Raw genomic sequence first — 21,356 nt, 5'->3', positions numbered from 1 at the left:
AAAAAGAATCCTAAATTATTTTTTAATTATGTGAATAGTAAAAAAATGAAGCAAGAAGGGGTGGGAACTTTATTATCACGGGGGGGTACGTTGGTTGATGAGAACGGGGAAAAAGCTGAAATTTTGAACTCTTATTTTTCATCTGTCTATACATCTGAGGAGCCAGATAATGAAGGCTTTCCTTTTAATATGCCCAGTTCTAGTAATTTAGCTACTGACGCGTGGGTCACTCAGGAGGAAATTCAAAAGAGACTTGAACATGTAAAGGTAAACAAAGGTCCAGGGCCAGATGGGATTCATCACAGGGTATTAAATGAGCTGAGCGCTGTGATTGCCAAACCTCTTCACTTAATTTTTCAGGATTCGTTGAGGTCTGGCATGGTGCCGAGAGACTGGCGGATTGCTAATGTGGTGCCGTTATTTAAAAAGGGATCCCGTTCTCAGCCTGAAAACTATAGGCCTGTTAGTCTGACATCAGTAGTAGGAAAACTTTTGGAAGGGGTAATAAGGGTTAGGATAGTTGAATACATTGCAGTTCACAATACTATTAGTTTGTGCCAGCATGGTTTTATGCGTAACAGATCTTGCCAGACTAATTTAGTCGCCTTTTATGAGGAGGTGAGCAGGAACCTTGATGCTGGAATGGCAGTTGATGTCATCTACTTAGATTTTGCTAAAGCGTTTGATACAGTACCTCACAGAAGGTTAATGATCAAATTGAGGAATATTGGCCTAGAACATAATATTTGTAATTGGATAGAGAACTGGCTGAAGGATAGAGTACAAAGAGTGGTTGTAAATGGAACATTTTCTAATTGGACCAGTGTGGTTAGTGGAGTACCGCAGGGGTCAGTCCTTGGGCCTTTGCTTTTTAACTTGTTTATTAATGACCTGGAGGTGGGCATAGAGAGTACTGTTTCTATTTTTGCTGATGACACTAAATTGTGCAAAACTATAAGTTCCATGCAGGATGCTGCCGCTTTGCAGAGCGATTTGACAAAATTAGATAACTGGGCAGCAAACTGGAAAATGAGGTTCAATGTTGATGCAAAGTTATGCACTTTGGTAGAAATAATATAAACGCTAACTATCTACTGAATGGTAGTGTGTTGGGGGTATCCTTAATGGAGAAGGATCTAGGGGTTTTTGTTGATAACAAGTTGTCTAATTCCAGGCAGTGTCATTCTGTGGCTACTACAGCAAATAAAGTGCTGTCTTGTATAAAAAAGGGCATTGACTCAAGGGATGAGAACATAATTTTGCCCCTTTATAGGTCCCTGGTAAGGCCTCACCTTGAGTATGCAGTGCAGTTTTGGGCTCCAGTCCTTAAGAAGGATATTAATGAGCTGGAGAGAGTGCAGAGACGTGCAACTAAACTGGTTAAGGGGATGGAAGATTTAAACTATGAGGTGAGACTGTCGAGGTTGAGGTTGTTTTCTCTGGAAAAGAGGCGCTTGCGAGGGGACATGATTACTCTGTACAAGTACATTAGAGGGGATTATAGGCAGTTGGGGGATGTACTTTTTTCCCATAAAAACAATCAACGCACCAGAGGTCACCCCTTTAGATTAGAGGAACGGAGCTTCCATTTGAAGCAGCGTAGGTGGTTTTTCACGGTGAGGGCAGTGAGGTTGTGGAATGCCCTTCCTAGTGATGTGGTAATGGCAGATTCTGTTAATGCCTTTAAGAGGGGCCTGGATGAGTTCTTGATCAATCAGAATATCCAAGGCTATTGTGATACTAATATCTACAGTTAGTACTAGTGGTTGTATTTATAGTTTATGTATGCGAGTGTATAGATTGGTAGGTGTGGGTTGTGGGTGCTGGGTTTACTTGGATGGGTTGAACTTGATGGACACTGGTCTTTTTTCAACCCTATGTAACTATGTAACTATATCATGGTACGAGCCAAAAGTTACAAAATTTTCGTATCCGAACCATCGTAAGCGACGTGAAAACCTTTCTGACTTTGATCCTTCTGTGCATGATTTTGGAAGTCTCCCATAGGACTCAATGGCACTCTGCAGCTCCAACCTGGCCCAAGGAAAGTCACGATAACGAAGCTTGAATGAATCCAAAACTTTCGTACTTGGCGCGACAATACGATTTTGTCGCACCAATTGTCACAAAATGCGAAAAAGTCGCAGAAAATATGCACAGTTCTAAAAGTTAGAAATAATACAAATTTTGTACCAATCGTACATTGATAAATGGGCCCCTAAGTGTTTCCTACTGCTGTTTTTATGCACTTTCACTAATTTTGTCGGCATACTAAGCACTTATGGTCTGCTCTACCTTTTCTTTTCTCAGATGTCAACAACATATAATAAATGGTCATTGGAACACTGTTTGGAATTCTATACATTTAAATAGCATACACGTTTTAACAAATTGCAAAACTTATAACTCTATAATTATTTTCATGTTCATTGAGAGGATCAGTTTTGAAAGAGCTGTATAATACTGTGTAGTTATGACTTACACTTCAAAGCCGTCTTACTGGCAGTAATATAATGTGTATTTCTGTTCAAGGTGCACTGAAATAGGCCTAAAGGAAGAGAAGAGAGGAACATCAACTTCGGATTCAGTGTGTTCCAATAAGGAAATTAGGGAACGCTACACCATAGTATTTCCTTCAATAATAATGATGATAATCATTATTATTATGATAAAATGTAAAAACACAGGTAAGTTTAGAGTTGTAAGTTATTTGCCATTCATCTGATTCCTATTAATTAGTGCTGCATGGGTTGGTGGGTTTCCCAGAAGCGGTTTTTGCACTATTGGCAGGCCATATTTATTGCAAGTCCAGTCTCTCCCTACTGTCCTGGCCCGCTTAAAGGAAAACTATACCCCCAGAATATATATACTTAACCAAAAGTTCAAGCACACCAAAAAAAAAAGCATTAAACCTGGGTGCTATCCAAGCTTAGTAATAATATAGATGCACACCAGGTATTTTTAGTAAGAAAAAAAACTTAACATAATTAGCATCATTAAAAAGAAAACAGGCCGATGGGGACTGAAATTTTGAAAGGTCTGAGATGCTAATTAAAAGTTTTTTTTCTTACTAAAAATACCTTGTGTGCATCTATATTTTGATTTTGTGTGTGTGTGTATATATATATATATATACACACAATATTATGGTAAGTGACCTATTAAAGAATCTTGGCAAACTTTAATATATATATCAGTAAATATTGCCCTTTTACATCCTTTTTTCTTGACCCACCATTTAGTGATGGGCTGTATGCTCCCTCAGGGATCACATGACCAGAAATAATGCAGCTCTAACTGTAACAGGAAGAGTGTGGAAGTAAAAGGCAAAACCTGTCCATTAATTGGCTGATGTAGGCTAGCATGTATGTGTGCCTTGGCTTGTTTGTGTGCACTGAATCCTATGATCCCAGGGGGCGGCCCTTAATTCTTAAAATGGCAATTTTCTATTTAGGATTACCCAATAGCACATACTACTAAAAAAGTATATTTTTATGACAATTGTTTATTTAGATGAGCTTGTTTATGCAATATATTTTTATAAAGACCTACATTGTTTGGGGGTATAGTTTTCCTTTAATGGTGTTATACTTACTCCCCCTACCCCCGCCCCCCAGAGACAGATGAATCAGCGGGCTGGGTCAGTTATGGGAAGTTATATAAGAGAGGGTAGAGAGACAAATAAATGTGGTGGACTAAAGAAGTAAGGATGGAAATGGTGAGGAAGGTAAAGGGACATACCTAGATTAAACCTTTAATGGGGGAAGATAAAATACACCAGTAATGCCAAAGTCTTCACTTCACTTTAAAACACTTGGAGATTGAGAAAATAGCATCACTTATAATGGTTTAGTGTAAGAGGGGAATTCTCAAAAGTAGCAGTAAAGGAAAATGGCACAAAAACAAATTGTTGTAATATCAAATTTCGTAAATTATAGGCACAGGCCAATTTTCAGATGTTTTTCTGCCTCCACCCACATTTACCCTGTAAATGCTAGGTTTAAATTATAAGCCCTTTTTCTATATTGGAATTATATATTACCAATACATTGGTATAGGTATAGGACCCATTTTCCAGAATGCTCAAGACCAAGGGTATTCTGGATAAGGGGTCTTTCCGTAATTTAGATCTCCATACCTTATGTCTACTATAAAAACTAAATATTAATTAAACCCAATAGAACTGTTTTGCATCCAATAAGGATTAATTATATCTTAGTTGGGATCAAATACAAGGGACTGTTTTATTATTACAGAGAAACAAGGAAATACGTTTCCCCAAATTTCTCCCCTTCAGATGATCAGAAGCCAAACAGGAAGAAAAAAATGCTGTGCTGTGTAAAGAAAGTTCCCATAATGCCTCACTCCTTCACCATAAGCAAGACCGGTGTACATGCTCAGTTAGTAAGACTATGGGGCACATTTACTTACCCACGAACGGGCCGAATGCGTCCGATTGCGTTTTTTTCGTAATTATCGGTATTTGGCGATTTTTCGGAAAATTGACGCAACTTTTTCGTTGCCATTCCGAATGTTGCGCAAAATTTGCCGATTTTTTCATAGCGTTACTACTTGCACGAAAAGTCACGACTTTTTTGTAGCCTTCGCGCCGAGTACGAAAGATTCGGATTCATTCAAGCTTCAGTATGGTGACTTTTCTTGGGCCAGGTTGGAGCTGCAGGGTGCCATTGAGTCCTATGGGAGGCTTCCAAAATCATGCTAAGTCTGAAAGTTTCACCCGCCACTTACGAGCGCTCAATACGAAAAAGTCGCGACAAGATACGAGCGCATCGTAATGGCTACGAAAAACTCGCGTTTTTTCGCGCAAATCGTATTGGTAACGAAAAACTCGCGACAATTTCCGAAAAGTCGTAAAGGCGCCGAAAAAAATCGCAAAAAATACGAAAAAGTCACAAAATGTTCGTTTTCCAATCGGAATTTTTCCGATTCGGATTCGTGGGTTAGTAAATGTGCCCCTATGTGTCAGCTTCCTGCTGATTTACTCAGATCCCAAGGGGGGGAGTGAGTTCTTAGCATTCTTGAGGGAGGAGGGAGCAGGAGAGAGGGCAGAGAGCTGCGTGTCTCTGACACAGGAAAACAGACACAACAAATCCTCTGACACGGGAAAACAGACACAACAAATCTTTTGACAGATAACTCAGTGCAGCATTTCTGTGAGTGCTTATGGCTGTATTTACATAGACCTTTCTGATAAAGCTTACTTAGTTTTTACCTTTCTTTCTCCCTTAATGTTAAAATAATTTTAAAATCATTTTTTAGTCGATTTAAAGGGGTGGTTCACCTTTAAGTTAACTTGTAGTATGTTGTATGTTATAGAATGGCCTATTTCCATCTTTGCACTTGGTTTTCATTATTTTTTTTGTTTCTCAATTATTTGCCTTCCTCTTCTGCCTCTTTCCAGCTTTCAAATGGAGGGTCACTGACTTCGGCAGCAAATGTATTGCTATTGTTATGTTCTATTCGTCATCTTTCTGTGCAGGCCCTCTCCTATTCATATTCCAGTCTCTTATTCAAACCACTGCTTGGTTGCTAGGGTAATAAGGTATAGCTGCCGAAATATCAAACAGGAGAGCTGCTAAACAAAATCCTAAATATCTGAAAAACCATAAAAATGAAGACCATTTGCAAATTCACAAAATTCAATGTCACCATCCTATTAAAAGTTAGTTTAAAAGGTGAAAAACCCCTTTAAAGTAAGTTGATACAAATTATGGGAAGATCCCTTATACGGAAAACCCCAGGTCCCTAACATTCTGGATAACAGTTCCTATATCTGCATATAGAAAATGAGAAAATGATTGCTTCACATACAACATTTTTATTTTTACTTTATTTTTTGCTAGTTTACAACACTTGTAGTATTTATATGCTCTAAACAGCATTTGTCCCCTCAGACTTGTAGTTGTATAATGTTTTCTCTTTGTTTCTATTAACACTTTTAATAGGGAACACTTTTGAATGATATTTTTAATATCATTTTAAAGGACAAACATTTCTGAGTTTTTTGCGAAAAACCATATGTACCAATTTCCACATGGAAGTTACTATTGCGATGTAGCGTAACTTTTGCTTTCTTGACATTTGAGTGTATGTTTGTTTTTTGCAACAAATATTAAATGAGATAATGTTATATTTACTACAAGGGCTATAGTACAAGGGATGCTTTGCACTGTAAAATTTAGTACTCAGGAGCCCTTTGAAAAATCAATACAAGGTTACTGGGCTTATGTGTTTGATGCATGTATTATGCTCTATTATCATTGTGTGTTTTGCTTCTTTTTAAGGAGATAAACCTGCAATTAAAACACAAATGGGAGCAGGTACAGTTTAACCACTTGCATACATTAATAATACATATTCAGTAACATTTGAGAGCTCTTGTATATTGCTGAGCGAAGGCAAAAGAAGTAATGAAGTAACCAGTTAGCATTAAATACATTATAATACAGCCTACAGTGATACAGAATGGTCTTAGTGGGCATGTACGTATGGAGCAGCAAAAGGAATCTTTAGGATCTTCAAAAAAAACTGTAAGTCCACCCCTTTTCATGTAGTAATTATGTGGCAAAAAGTAAAGGTATTTATTGTATGGGATATCTAGAAAAGGTAAGTGAAAACTGTGGTTTACCTGCCGGTAGACGTACCCTAATGAAAAATGCAAAGCCCTCATTAATTTATTTGCCCGGGGCACCAGGTAGGCCAGCCTTATTTGCCAAGTAAGTAAAGGAAAAAGCAGGTGAAGCAACATGCATAAAAGAAAAATCTGTGAAAAATATAAAGCACTTGTTTTATCTACTAACACTTTATCAAAGGCAAAATGCAGATCTGTCTGATGGCTTCTTGAAGACAAACCAAACCCCAAGGTGGCATTAACAAGTATCTGATGTTTATCTGACTGATTTTTTGAGTTGCAGAAAAACAAAGTTGCTACTTTATCAAGATTTACTATGCATCCAAAATGCATAAAAGGGTGAAAAAAACTTGTAGTTTTAGAGTTTTTTTGATGCTTGCTTTTGTGCTACAATACGAAAAAATTTGGTGCTTTTTTTCATTTAGATCTTTTAATAAATGACTGACATTTATGGAAATGTGAATGTTAATAAATTCCCCTGTAAGATCTTGGAGGTGGCAACTACAAATATTTGGCAAATACCTAAAGGTATGGGACCTGTTATCCAGAATGGTTGGACTGGGGATCTTTCCATTATTAGGGTCTCCATACTATAAGTCTACTGAAAAATCATTTAAACATTAGATAAACCCAATAGAATTGTTTTGCCACAGATAAGGATTCATTATATCTTAGTTTGGATCTTAGTTTATTATTACAGAGGAAAACAAAAAAATTTGGCACCTCAGAACATTTATATCTTATATATATGCCCAGTATGGTGCTAAAGTAATAGGCAATTTACAGTACTAATAAGCTAGTCAGTATATCGATATGAAATTACATGGATTTGTAACCAACCTACCTTCATATATCAGAGACACTGGGGATTTATTGAACAAATTGGTGTATGTGACAGTTGATGCAAGTAGGATAATGGTTGTGATGTAGAATCCCTATACTCATCCATTGCACATAAATATGGTCTAAGAGCAGTGAGATACTTTATGGAGACTGAAAGTGAATGGGATAGTCAATATATTGACTTTCTAGCAGAACTTCTTGATTTCTGTCTCAATCATAGTTTTTTTTGTATTTCATGATAAATTCTACATACAGACTAGGGGAGTTGTGATGGGAGCTGCATTCGCCCCCAATTTGTTCATGGGATGGTAGGAAGCAAACTGGGACTTTGGTGACCAGATGTTGCAATATACCCAGTATATACCTCTGTGGTACGGGTGAAAGTGAATTAATAAAGGAATTCCTGCTGAAGTTGAACGATAATACTCTGAATATTAAACTAACCCATAGTATGGTTAACCACAGCATTGACTTTCTAGATTTTACGCCTACAACGGAATTGATCAGATTATATTATTTTCAAGCAAAGGGCACAGGAACTAACTACTCGACTGCTACAAATAGGTTATTTGTGTACTGTTATTCATAGAGCTTTTTCTAGAGCTATTAAAACCTCTAGAGATCAACTTTTAGCCCCTAAAAATCGTAATTCTCAAAATGCAGAACAACCTATTTGCTGTAATCAGTGGCCTATGACCATGGAAATAATGACCAACCATTGGCATATTTTTAAGGCGGATCCAGTACTGGGTCCGACCATAGGTTTTCACCCACTTACCTGCTGCCGGAGGGCACCAAATCTGCGTGATCTTCTAGTGAATAGTAATTTTGGCAAAAAAATACAGGGAAGAGCACAAGAGGGCACATGTAAGGCTTGTAGGTATGTGCACAACCTATCCACAGTGATATACAGGTTTGGAAGAAAACACAAGATCAGACATAGATTATCATGGATGAAAATGTGGTATATAAGTTAACTTGTCCTTGCTATAAGATTTATGTTGGCACAACAAGTCGTGCTTTCAAAACAAGGATTTTAGAACATGTATCCAGTATTGATCAAGCTTACATCTTCCATTCAGCATGAGAAGAAATTACCTCCGCTCAGTAGGCATTTTTTTTTTAACACCACAATGGAAAGAGCACTGAGCTCAAGGCCACTGGCCTATTTAAGATATCTCTTGGCATCAGGGGAGACAATTCAGAAACATCTTTAATTAAAAAAAAAAAAAAAAAGTGAATGGATTTTTTTAATGAATGCACTTGGTCCACGTGGATTAAATGAGAGTACCATCTTCAACACCTTTATATTACTCATTACTTAAGATGCTTTTTTTTTCCTTAATGCTACACTTTTCACTAAGATTTCACATTATTTACACTATATACCAATTATTTTACAGTTAGGAAAGATGAAGGAAGAGGGCTTACAAGCAGGAGAATATAAGTAGAAGGAGATTTGGTTTGTCAACCATTGACACTAGGATATAAACTTACGCTTCAGCAATTTTCTTTACCTATTTCATAACTGGTTCATTTTTAGTGATACAGCTCACAATTTAAGGGAATAAGTATCACCAATTCTGTTGATGTATGGGGTTATTAGAGAGAGGTGCCTGCTGGGATGGAGGACGTGGCCATGCTGTAGATCTTGTGGTACATTTGTAAGGTGCCTGTCATGGACATTGGAGGTTGCTGGTAGGCAGAGGGCCAGTGCTCTGTGCTTCCTACGGGTCTGAAACAGATGCGAGCGGGATGCCTAGGTGACAGGGTGAGTGATACCATGGTATAATAGCTCTAGTTTCAAAACACCACATCTTCTCCCGACAGTAGGGCCCCAGTGGTTTCTCCTAGTTCTGAGTTGATAACTGTACTCATCAGGATGAGCATCTTGTGTCTTGTTATTTTTACTTTTAATATGTAGTTAAACCTCACCCTTTTGGTGTGTCCTTTGCCCAACATTATTCCCTTAACACAGGTTTCTTTGTTTCATTTGTTTACCTTTGAGTTATATTTTAGGATGATATCGATGTAAATATTTTGAGATAATTTGCACTTAAAAAACTGTCCTTTGCAAAAACTCAAATGTAAAAATATATATAAAGTGCACTCTATATACATAAAAACAAAATCTTTTTTTTGCAGTTATTGCTTATAACCTCAATATAAAACCAGTGTTACTTGGCTGCACACTGTTTAGCTCGGGACATGTGACATCATCTTTCTTTTTGAAGCAACCCATTCATGTTGTCAGTGACAGCAGGCAAATAAAGTGTCAATACCATTAGCCACAAGTGGTCCTGGCTGGGTTGTTCACATCCTAGTGGTATCACAACAGCGAAGTACTTTTCTTTATTTTAGGGTGATAGCACACAGTTCACTTTGTTGCTGTGGGTTTTTACCATTGTGATGAGACTGAAAATGTATCACTCATGATCAGGTAAGTGGTGTCATTGTTGGGAGTTGCCACCTCATATCTAACTGACTGTTTTATATCTTAATGTCATCTTGGTGTTGGTTCTTAGCGTATAAGAAGCCATCTGTTGTCTTGACATATTGTCTTTCATCAAGCCTTATAGAGTATCATGCATGTGCTTTTTATTTATCTGATCACCCTTACAGGGTGAAGCATTTTTTTTATTATGAAAATATAAAAATAAGGAATGCAGTAGTTCTTATCGCAGTATCCTGGCCTGATTGATAATTAAGATAAATCTAAGAATCAAATTGGAAGAAAAAATCCCTTTATTGTACATTTACATTGCAGTAGCATAACTATAGAGTAAACAGACCCCATGGTCATGGAAGGACCTGAGGAACAGAGGGCCTAGACCATGTGGTCTGCTTTCTCCGTAGGAACTCAAGTCAAGTAAATTTTGCACTCCTGCAGCAAACTACCAGCAGCCAGAGCGTGCACGCATTAGCGTGGGTGGGGAAGGAGCGGCAGCTAGAAGCTTGTGTGCCCTGGAACCCTCTGCGGGTGGTGGGGATCAGCGCGTTCTGGTTACACTGCTGACTCAGTGGAACCCTGATTTCATATCAGGGGATCACATCAAAATGTAAAATCAGAGAATGAAAAACCACAAAAAAAATTGGCATCAATTCCATAAAAATGTAAAATCAGGACCAAGCAATTATTCTATATTTACCTTTACTATTTGTATCTTTGTAGCCCATTTATTACATGATTGGTGGTGGATGTAGTACATTATTTTCATTTTATATCAAAGTTAGGATTAAATATTAATGGGAAAGTAAACCCAAAAATAAAGTTGTGTAATAAAAAAATGTAATTCTAAGCAACTTTCCAATCTCAATAATCTCACAAATAAGTGGGAAAAGATGGCCAGTGGTTATGCATCATCTGTGCTGCACAGAAAGGCTTTGTTAAAATAACTTACATACTTTCTTTAACATGGCTGGAACTAGGGGTAGGCAGAAGAGGCACCTGTCTAAGGTGCAACACTGAGGGGGCGCCAGGAAGTTACCGCTCCTGCCTACCCCTGGTCCACACTCCATTGCACCCCTCCTCCATCTCTTAAGGGCATGTTTTAGTTACGTTCCCTGCGTCACTGTGCATGCACTCGTGGGCATGTGGGGAGGGGATGAAGGACACAAGCGAGGTGGCTAGCCGGGTTGCTTAGGGCCCCCACTTGGCTGGGTCTGCCCCTGTTCTATAAACTCACAGGATCCACAACAGACAATTTTTTCACTTTAAGGCAGTTTATTTAAGCTCAAGGGTGCCCAGTTAAGCATACAAAAAAAAAAAATTAATAAAATCCTGCCCACTGGACATTACCTTCACACATTTGATGAGTTTCCTCACTAAACTGGGCCCCAGAGGACTACCATTAAAAACATTTCAGTGACTCAGACTCTCTGTCCCTTAACAGTGGCAGACAGATAGCCTTTCTGCCCTGTGCCACACATTCTCACTTAAGATACCTTTCCACAGGACTGCCTTTCTGTGGAAAGTCTGCTCCAGTATGTGAACTGGACCACTGGAATGGATTATTTGGCCTGCCTATTCCTTCTAGAACGCTCCAATAGCTTAAATCTGCTAGTGTATGGCCATATTTAGTCATTAAAGGAGAAGGAAAGGCTAAGTCACTTGGCGGTGCCAAAATATTTAGGCACCCCCAAGTGACTTTAATTGCTTACCTTGGCCTCCGGGCTGGTGCCCCTGTTAGGAGAAAACAGCACCAGCCCGGGGTACCTGTAGCGAGCACGACCTTCTTCCGTATTTCTTCTGTGGTGAAATCCCTGGGCCGGCGCATGCACATTAGAGTGAAAAGCTGACTTAATTGTTTAAGTTCGGCTTTTCACTCTAATGCGCCAGTACAGAAGAAGGAAGCGCTGGCAGGTACCCCGGGCTGGTGTTGTTTTCTCCTAACAGGGGCACCAGCCCGGGGTACATGGAAAGCGATTAAAGTCACTTGGGGGGGGGGGGGCAAACATTTTGGCACCCCCAAGTGACTTGGACTTTCCTTCTCCTTTAAGATCCCTGGAGTTGGGAAGTATAATCTCTGTAAAGCACCACATGTAAGTTAGTGGAAAATGCTTTATGTTGCATATAAAAAACTTGAGCAAAATAAATCTTGTATAATTTTCAATGGGTTTACAAACTCTCAAAACATTTTTAAAAATTTGAAAAAAATGTATTTAGCAAAATGCATAAATGTTGCTTATGACAACTCCCACTGACTTCTACATAAGTGTTTTTGCACAGAAAAAAAAAGGCACAGGTTACAGTCCTTCGAATGGCTGCCCCCATGGCTACATAGCAGCTTATTTATATAAATTATAGTAGACTTTCTGAAGTAAATACACAACTTTTACCAGTGCAGGGCAACAGTACATTATATTTTAGTTACTTTTATACACTTTCATTTTTTGGTGTTACTGTTCCTTTAAGAGTCCTGTATATTAACTCTTCCATATTTAAGAAAACTTTTCACTTTAAGTTCAATGTCATGCAAGTAGTACATGAAAATGTAATTTGGGCACTGTCATTTTTTTACATTTATTGTTGTTTTTCAGTATTATGGTGGTTTGATTTATTTAAAGCTTTTTTTTTTTTTTTTTTTTAATAGATAATAACACGGCTGAAGCTCGAACACCAGAACAAGAAAAAGGTGGTGGTTGAACTAAATTGGGGACTTTAACAAACAAGATATTAACACGGGAGTTAGTGAGCTTTGAGAACGATTAGAATACAATCTCCCCAGTTCTCCCAGAGTCCTATTTGAAACTTTTGTCGATCTGCGGCTATCCACCACCTCCTGCCACCAGATGAGCATGGGTTAGGGAGAAGTGCTGAAACCTTACTTGACTCCTTGTACTCCCAGTATCTATTCCTCAACTGCTACTCAGCACTGGCCTTCCCTTCCAGGACCCTACTAGGAGTAGATGTAAATTTTGTAAATTTTGTTTTGATAGAAAATTATTTTTCTCCCTGTTGTTTCCTACTTAATTTGTATTTCCTACGTAATTTGATAAGTGGCCACAGCACAAACAGAATACCTGCAGCTGCAGGTACATCTACATTGTCTCATACATCTAGGAATATCAGCAGTATAGACTATACAGAAGTATAACATTCTGCACATACTAAGGTTAGTATTTTATAGTAATTTTATACAAATTAATAAGTCCGGCATATTTTGTTTCAAGATATGATAACTGCACTATAATTAGTCCAGGGTCCAGGACTTTGATTCCACTAAAGCCACAGTACAAACATGCCTCCCAGTGCTGGATTTCCAATTGATGCTCCCCTTAAGCCCGCCTCCTCCCAGTTCACAATAAGCTTGCGCTCTTTCTGGTTGGCTCCTCTACTCCCACAGCAGGTCATGCATGTGCGCATACTAAGTTTACTTGTTCCTTCCTTCAGGAGGCCATTTAGCAGTTAGATGGCCTTTAAATCATTTTAGAGTGCTCTGGTATCAGTATATCCCTAAACAGACAGCATATACAATTTACTAACTATGTAACTGGGAAATCCAGAAACAAAATACCAGCTAATGATAAATTAGACAATAAATCTTTTGGGTATATATCAGGCAAATTGGCTCCTTCCCATAGATACATAACATCTATGCATATGTGTTACGTCAGGGGCAGTTTGGTCCGACACTATATCTGATTTGTGCAAGATTATACTGAGCTATGCTTCACCTTATCAGTGGGTAGATGTTGCACTGGAAGATAAACTAAGTAATAGACATGATAGAGCTGAGCAAAAGTGTCCTGTCTGCCAACACTGTTAAAGGCTAATTGCACTGGATTCAGAGCTGCCATATAATGTGAATCTGAATAAATTAGCAGAATTATACTGTTACATTCATATTCTATAAATACAGTATATTTTGAGTTGGTCCCTAAGCTCAAGTAAGTGACAGCAGCACAGAGCATGGGCAGTGATTCAGCGGAAATGAAGATCTTCCCTGCTGAAGGGCTGAGGTTGCCTTGGGCTGGTACAGAAGACCAAAAGAGGGCGAGATTTATCATTGTCCAAGTTTTATGTTTTTTCATGATTTGAGTTTATTTGTCCATAAAAAACTTGAATTTGCATTATGTTTCAAAAACTCGAATGTCTGGTATCTATTAAGTGCAACCCCTGCAAAACTCAAATGTAAAAATTTTCCATCTAAAAGTTTGCAGGTTTCTATAGAATGCAATAGGAGTTGTCCTAGGTAAAGTCAAGCCATATTTTCAGACTTTAAATTTTTTATTTTTAATTTTCTAAACTCAAAAAAATTGAAGTATTCAAGTTTTTTATTTGAACAAGTTTTCCGATTTAGAAAAACAAACTTGAATTCACAAACTCAAGAATTGATAAATAAGCCCAATAATTTACATTTCTAACCTATTTCTTTAGTTAAGCTTCAGTTCTCCTTTAATATTAGACTTATCAATCAGTATGTATTTGTCTTCTGTATGTATAAAGTCTTTAATAACTATATATATATATATATATATATATATCAGTCCTTACAATGTCTGCACTCAAATGCAAATATATATATCGGGGAGTACACAGCCAAGTTTGATTATTCACAGTAAATATTTCACGAGTGGCACACCCTGTAAAATGATCACAAGTTTATTGCGAACACATTGTATAAAAAAAATCCAACGTTTTGGTCCTCAACCTTTCTAAAGGATAATACCTCAAATACACCCTCAAGACAAACACAGCGGATATGTGCCCAATCCCCATCAATAGACCATTATGCAATTATCCAACCATATTGTGATTGTGTGATTTCAAATGGGCCAAAACCTGACCATCATCAGTGCATATATATTATTTTAAATTATTACATAAATAAATCTTAAAACGTACTTCATTTGAATAAAATCTCATACAAATGTGTAATAATTTAGTTTAATTTACAATAAATTGTTAATAATTAAAAATGTAATCATCAGTCTCACCAATAGGTGTCACACGTGTATCATAAAAGCTCACATATAGGGGCAGATTTACTAAGACACGAATGCTCCGAGCGTATTTTTGCTTAATTTTATGTCGCTGGCACAACTTTTTCGTACGCTTGCGCGAAAAAATCAGAAAGGTTTTCCCCGCTGTTTACAATGGTTCGGTACGAAAATTCGGTGACTTTCGGATCGCCAATACGATATTATCATGACTAATACGATTTTTTCGTAAGCATATTCGTGATATTTGCGATCTTCAGAAATTATCGTATCCAATCCAAATTTGTCCCATTCGGGATTCGAACTTGCGTTTTCATGAATGTGCCCCATCCTGTAGACAAAAGATACATTTTGTAACTCATCCATAACAATACTTAAACATGTTCTCATAACCAGTTACTTACAATCCTAAAAACATCTACAAAATACGCTATTCAATACCTCTCATGAATAGACCATCTGCAACTTGAGGCTTACAAAATACCATGACTAGATAACAACTCAAATTCAATTGCTCATTTATGCCTCTCAGATTTACACAATTTAATTCATTTATCCAAAGGCTTCCCTTCATAAGAGTTTTTTGTCACTATCTCCATCCCTTGGATGTATTTCAATCTGTTCGATTGGCATGCAGTGAAATGATGAAGCATCATGTTGTGCCTTAGCCCAGTGTTTGGCCACTGGCTGCTGTGCAATATCTTGTTTTTGGGGTTAACATTTATTAGTAATTCCAATAACAATTCTAAAAGGATGAGCCTTATAACAGTACCTTGTACTTAATCCCAACTAGGATATAATTAATCCTTATTGGAGGCAAAACAAGCCTATTGGGTTTATTTAACATGTATATGATTTTTAGTAGACTTGAGGTGTGGATTTACAGAAAGACCCCTTATCTAGAAAACCCCAGGTCCCATTCTGGATAACAGGGCCGATACCTGTACTGCAATAATTTGTATTCTATGTAAATACAGATAGATATTTTAGATAAAATAAACTTGTGCATTATAGATATACTATTTCTTTGCTCCTGTGTTGGTGAAATTAAGTGTAATTGCACATAAACATTTGCAAATGTGTTGTTGCAGTAGTTGTATCCTACTTTTCTATTATAAAATTAACTAAATGTGTAATTTTGTCAGGGGTGCGCAACCTTTTGCTTTCCACTGTATACTGTATGCCATCTGTAATTGTAACCCCTATTTTGTTTCTGCTATGCATAGTGATGTTTAGTAACATTGTAGAGTGGTTTAATTTTGTTACCAGAAAATGTTCGTTGCTGTTATTGTTTGCATTCAGTTAAAAGGAAGGTTTTCATGCTAGCAGATTAAATACAGCCCTGGGCACTTGTCACAATCACTCTGCTCTGTAGGGATACTAAGTGGCACTTAAGTGCTAAAATACCCTTCTAGAAAAATATAGCCATCCAATAATTCAGTGCTTTTTGGATAATAGGTTTCCAGACAATGAATCTCATATTTGTACCTCTAAAATGATAGCAATATAATCTAAAGGGTATTTTCTAAAGTTAGGTAAAAAAATCATGTATGTACCGTATATACTCGAGTATAAGCCGATCCGAATATAAGCGGAGGTACCTGATTTTACCTAAGTTTTTCCAGTTTTCTTATCGGCTTGAGTATAAGCCTAGGGTGGGAAATACAGCAGCAACTGCTAAGTTTCAATAATCAAAATAAATACCAATAAAATGACCGCTCCCCTCAGCGTCCTCCCCAACATCCTCCAGCTCCCCTCAGCGTCCTCCCCAACATCCTCCAGCTCCCCTCAGCATCCTCCCCAACATACTCCAGCTCCCCCCAGCATCCTCCCCAACATCATCCAGCTCCCCCCAGCATCCTCCCCAACATCATCCAGCTCCCCCCAGCTTTCTCCCCAACATCCTTCAGCTCAGCGTTCTCCCCAATATCCTTCAGCTCCCCCCCTCAGCATCCTCCAGCTCCCCCCCACCCAGCGTCCTCCCCAACATCCTCCATCTCCCCTCGGTGTCCTCCCCAACATCCTCCAGCTCCCCCCACTCAACGTCCTCCCCAACATCCTCCAGCTCCCCTCAGCGTCCTTCCCAACATCCTCCAGCTCCCCCCAGAGTTCTCCCCAACATCCCCCAGCTCCCTGCAACATCCTCCCCCACCCCTCCCGCTCACCTGCCTGTCTGCCTCCCTGCAGCGTCGGGCTGCTGCTGCTGATTCTTCCACCTGCGTCCGGCTGCTGCTTCCGCCTGCGTCCCCCGTCTCTTCCTAATTTTGCAGCTGCAGATCTTTTATTAGGATGTGCCCCGTGTGTGCTGACGTCACGTGTAGATACGGGGCGCAACCAATAAAATATTCCATCCATATTCCACTAGGATGTACAACAAATTGATTTATTGTACATCCAGATTTACATATAAAAACAACTAATAACTGATACAAGAGGTAAAAAGAGCCCCAAAGAGCTTTTAATCTATGAAGCATTCTGAAAAATATATATATATATATATTTTATATATATAAATATATATATTTTTATATATATATAAATATATATATTTTATAAATATATATATATATATATTTTATATATATAAATATTTATAAAGTTTACTGGCTAGGCTAGTAAAATAAGTTGGCAAAACTAATAGACTAGCTGTGCTTTTTCCCACAATCAGCCAAGCGACAGCCTACAAAACTGCAGGATACAGTGACAATAATTCCTATGGGTACCAGCAGGAGGAGCCCAAGCACAGGCAGTCGGGATCAGCACTAACCTTTCAGTTGCTCAGAATTATTATGGTACTAAAATGTTGCTTAAGCAGATTACACAAGAACCATTTCTGTAAATTCTGGTCATTTTTCATTAACATTTTACAATTATCAATCCATGTTATTACACTCTAGAGAGAGTTGTGGCTTATTGTTTTTTGTTTTTTTTTAAATCCCATAGGAATAAATAGAAATTAGGTGAGTTTTTCTGAAAATTCTTTGCCCTTATTTCACACTTTCTAAACTTGCCTCTAAATGTGTAATCTGGGCCAAATTTTCATGGGTCGGCACTTCTATCTGTACAGGGACTCTTGGTGAGGCCTGAGCACAGCTTTGAGAACTTTTCACTTGCTAAGATGTGTTGAACTGGGTAGGCAGCTGTTCCTTCTCACCCCAGCTAGGGGGCAGGAGAGTTGGATATGCAGAAAGGCTTTTCAATGGAATGTATTGACCTCTAACAGTGTCCCAGACTCTGCACATTATAGTGGCCATGGAGCACAGCAGTACAACCAATTGAGACACCACCTTTAGATAATAACATTAACAGGATTAACTTTATAACACCCACATACACTTTTGGGAGCAGCTAATTTCATAAAGCAGCTGTTGGCAAACTTGGTGTGTGGCCTGCTTCTTTCTATGTTTTGTAGGCAGAGTGCAGCAACATGAAGTGGAGATCATCCAAAAAATGCATGCTTTCTTACTTTTTGAGTCCAATCTCTGTACCCGTCAGTGCAGCTACACACAGGAGCATATAGGAGCAGATCCGCTTATATCTGCTTGCCTACAAAATGCAGACAGAGAGAAGCTGATGACATCACTAAGCACTGTTTATACAGATATAACTTGCAGGATATTAGAGGCTCTTGTACATTATATAATAATAATAAAAGCAGTAAGGAATTTATTTCAAGAACTGCCTAGTTAAATGTATAATAAACATACTGTATTTATAAACATGAGCCCAAAATATAGAGTTTGTACTGGAAATGCATTCTGCTTCCCATTAGTATATATAAAGTTCTTTAAAGAAATCAGTTGTGCTACTTAGTGTAAAATTAACTCCTTCTTATCTTTAAATCAAAGCCAAAGACAGTCGTTCGCAAAAATGAGGGACTGTCTTTTTTTATAGTGCTCATTATCTCTCCTTAAACAAATATGGCATGTTCCATGGGTGGTAGGAAGGAAGGCCTATGGACCTGATCAAAATTTTGTCAGCACCAAAAGCACCTGAAATGTCTTAAGGCTCAATATTGGTGTTTGTTACAAGCTTTTCAGCCCAGTGTGCATGTCCAGACTAAATAGCACCTTGGCAGCAATTTTAAAGAGTTCTCCTTCAACTCAATGTGAAGACAGCAAAGGTGATTGTTTTAGGCAGGTACATGTAGCCAATATCCACCAAAAAACACAAGACTTTCAGCGGATATCGGCTACATGTGCCTGCCCCGAGCATATTTAATGTTTCCCCTGCAGGCACAAGTAGGATGATTTTACAGTAGAGGGCCGAAAATACGCCACGTCTGACATTAGCCTTAAGCCCCAGTCATTTCTCATGCACGTTTATGCATTTTTTGATTGACGCAACCATCATGGACAACGCTAGGTGGATCGTCAGGGGCCTTACAGATGCATACATTGGGATGGTCCAGTTAACAGACTGGTGACCCTTGGACCTGCTGGAGGATCTGATCTAAAGGACCCCCACTGTACACCCTGACCGCCACTGCCAATAAAATTCACTAGATACACCAATGCTGCTACCAGCTTGCTGCAGATGACACTAGCCTGCACACACTCATGCCACCCTCTGTGCACAAACCCAGGGTAGGGTGGCCCTCTTGGGTTTCTCTAGGTACCCCAGTGGGCCATTCTGACTCTGTCCCTTTGGATAGATGAGGGATAAGAGATTTCAACACCCATGTTTTTAAAATTGTGGCCCCATTCTTCTTAGTTACCAATGACCACCCCATGGGCCCTGGCAGGCATTAGGCTACTAACCCATGCATGGTAAGTATTGTGAGGCCCAATGGTTTTCTGACGGAGACCCTGGTATTTCTCATAGCAGTCTGCACACAGGTAGATCGGGAAAAAAAACATAGATAGAAAAAAAACCATCCCAAAATGGGCCAAGTTCAAGTCAATAAAAAATGCTTTTATCCTATTTCGGTTTTAGATTTTCCCATAGACTGCAATAGATTTTTCATGTGATAAACTATGCAATAATGTTCTTTCAGTAAGTTGAATCTGGCCCAATGTGCTATAACTGGCATCTGCACTAAAGTGCCAACCATGGATCTGGGTCCTTTATGATACAGTATGTGTAAGGGGGTTAACAAGTTGCACCCAGAAGAGAAATATCTCACCATCAGGCTTGTTCCTTTGGGCCTGCAGGATCTCGTGCAAGTTATATATAGACACAGTGTCTAGACTTTGCCTAAATGTGACACTGGCAAAACCCTGCTAAATCCCCATTGATGCATCACAAGACAGAGAACATATGTATATGTAAGTCTGACCTTTACAAAGATTATAAGACTTTGATTAAAGCAGAGATGTGTAGTTCTCTGCAACCACAAATAAAAATATTCAGAATTTCTAGTTCTGTTCCAGTGAATTATGTTGATCTGTTGTCCATCTGCTACTCTGCTTATTCATCTGTATCATGCCATTATGCTTTATTAATATAGCGCCAACATATTGTGCAGCGCTTTACTGAGTTTATATATCACACACCTCAGTCCCAGCCCCCCTAGAGCTTACAGTCTAAAGTCCCTTTCACTTTCACACACACTATGGTCAGTTTTATCAGGAGCATGTTACCCTGCCTGTGTGTTTTTGAAGCAAATGGGGGCACTCCCATTGGGACACATACAGACACCTTGCAAATAGTCCTCTGGATGGAATGGAACCCAGGACCCGAGTTCTGCAATATTGCAGTGGGGACTTTAGTGTGCTGCAATATTGTGCTGGCTAATTAATGTTGACCATTTAGTCATTTACAACAGGACAACACCCTAATTCAAATTTCCTATGCAAATATGTAAGGGGTGGACGGGAACAGATGCCCAAATTTTGGGTAATGACCCAGTGCAAGGTAATAAATGTGTTCATAATAGTTATTTTAGATAAAGTGTTATTTTATAGTTCGGCCACTAGCTAGCATTAGTGTAACAGCTTTGGAATACAAACCCTAGCCACTAGAGGGGGATAGAGAAAAAGGGGTGACACACCCAAGTCAGGGTCTTTTCCAGCAGAGAGTTAGACATAGACAGGAAGGGTTTCCCCGTGTAGGAATACTAGGTACTCTAGATAGCCAGGCTCCTGCTCCTACAGTCTGTGCCTAATCTCAGTACTGATACTATTTAAAGCTTACAAAGGTAAGCAGTCACAGCAGCCAGACAGGTGGGGGCGGCCACACAGAGGGGGGCCGTGGGCCACCAGTTGGAGAGCACTGACCTAGATCATATAGATGTTATATCCCTCAACCTCTACTTCCCCCTGGTGGCTAGTGGTATGAACTACACTTTACTCTAAACTACTCTACTGGCACTTAGTGGCCAAGTTGAAAAATTATACCCTTTCAAAAAAGACCAAAAATATTGGTGGGGTTCACAAACACCCCATCCTTTTTGGGATTCAGACATGTCTGGTCTGTT

At 38.8% G+C, this 21,356-nt stretch overlaps 1 protein-coding gene across 3 annotated transcripts in view; it reads left to right on the top strand.

Moving 5' to 3' along the window:
• The window catches only part of tnfrsf14 (TNF receptor superfamily member 14), a 76,438-nt gene extending 61,521 nt beyond the window's left edge, over positions 1 to 14,917 (top strand). The window contains exons 6-8 of one of the 3 annotated variants that reach the window (XM_004916156.4): positions 2,533 to 2,687; positions 6,306 to 6,341; positions 12,589 to 14,917. In XM_004916156.4, the coding sequence (XP_004916213.1) occupies positions 2,533 to 2,687; positions 6,306 to 6,341; positions 12,589 to 12,641 (244 nt within the window). In that variant the 3' untranslated portion in view covers positions 12,642 to 14,917. The remainder of the gene's footprint in view (positions 1 to 2,532; positions 2,688 to 6,305; positions 6,342 to 12,588) is intronic. The other 2 variants (XM_031905864.1, XM_012967125.3) reach the window with 2 other exon arrangements.
• Positions 14,918 to 21,356: the final 6,439 nt, after the last annotated feature.

Source organism: Xenopus tropicalis, chromosome 7 (assembly GCF_000004195.4).
Source record: "Xenopus tropicalis strain Nigerian chromosome 7, UCB_Xtro_10.0, whole genome shotgun sequence".
Taxonomy (NCBI): Eukaryota; Metazoa; Chordata; class Amphibia; order Anura; family Pipidae; genus Xenopus; species Xenopus tropicalis.
Note: the sequence above shows the minus strand (reverse complement) of the source record. Positions and strands in the feature narration are given on the sequence as shown.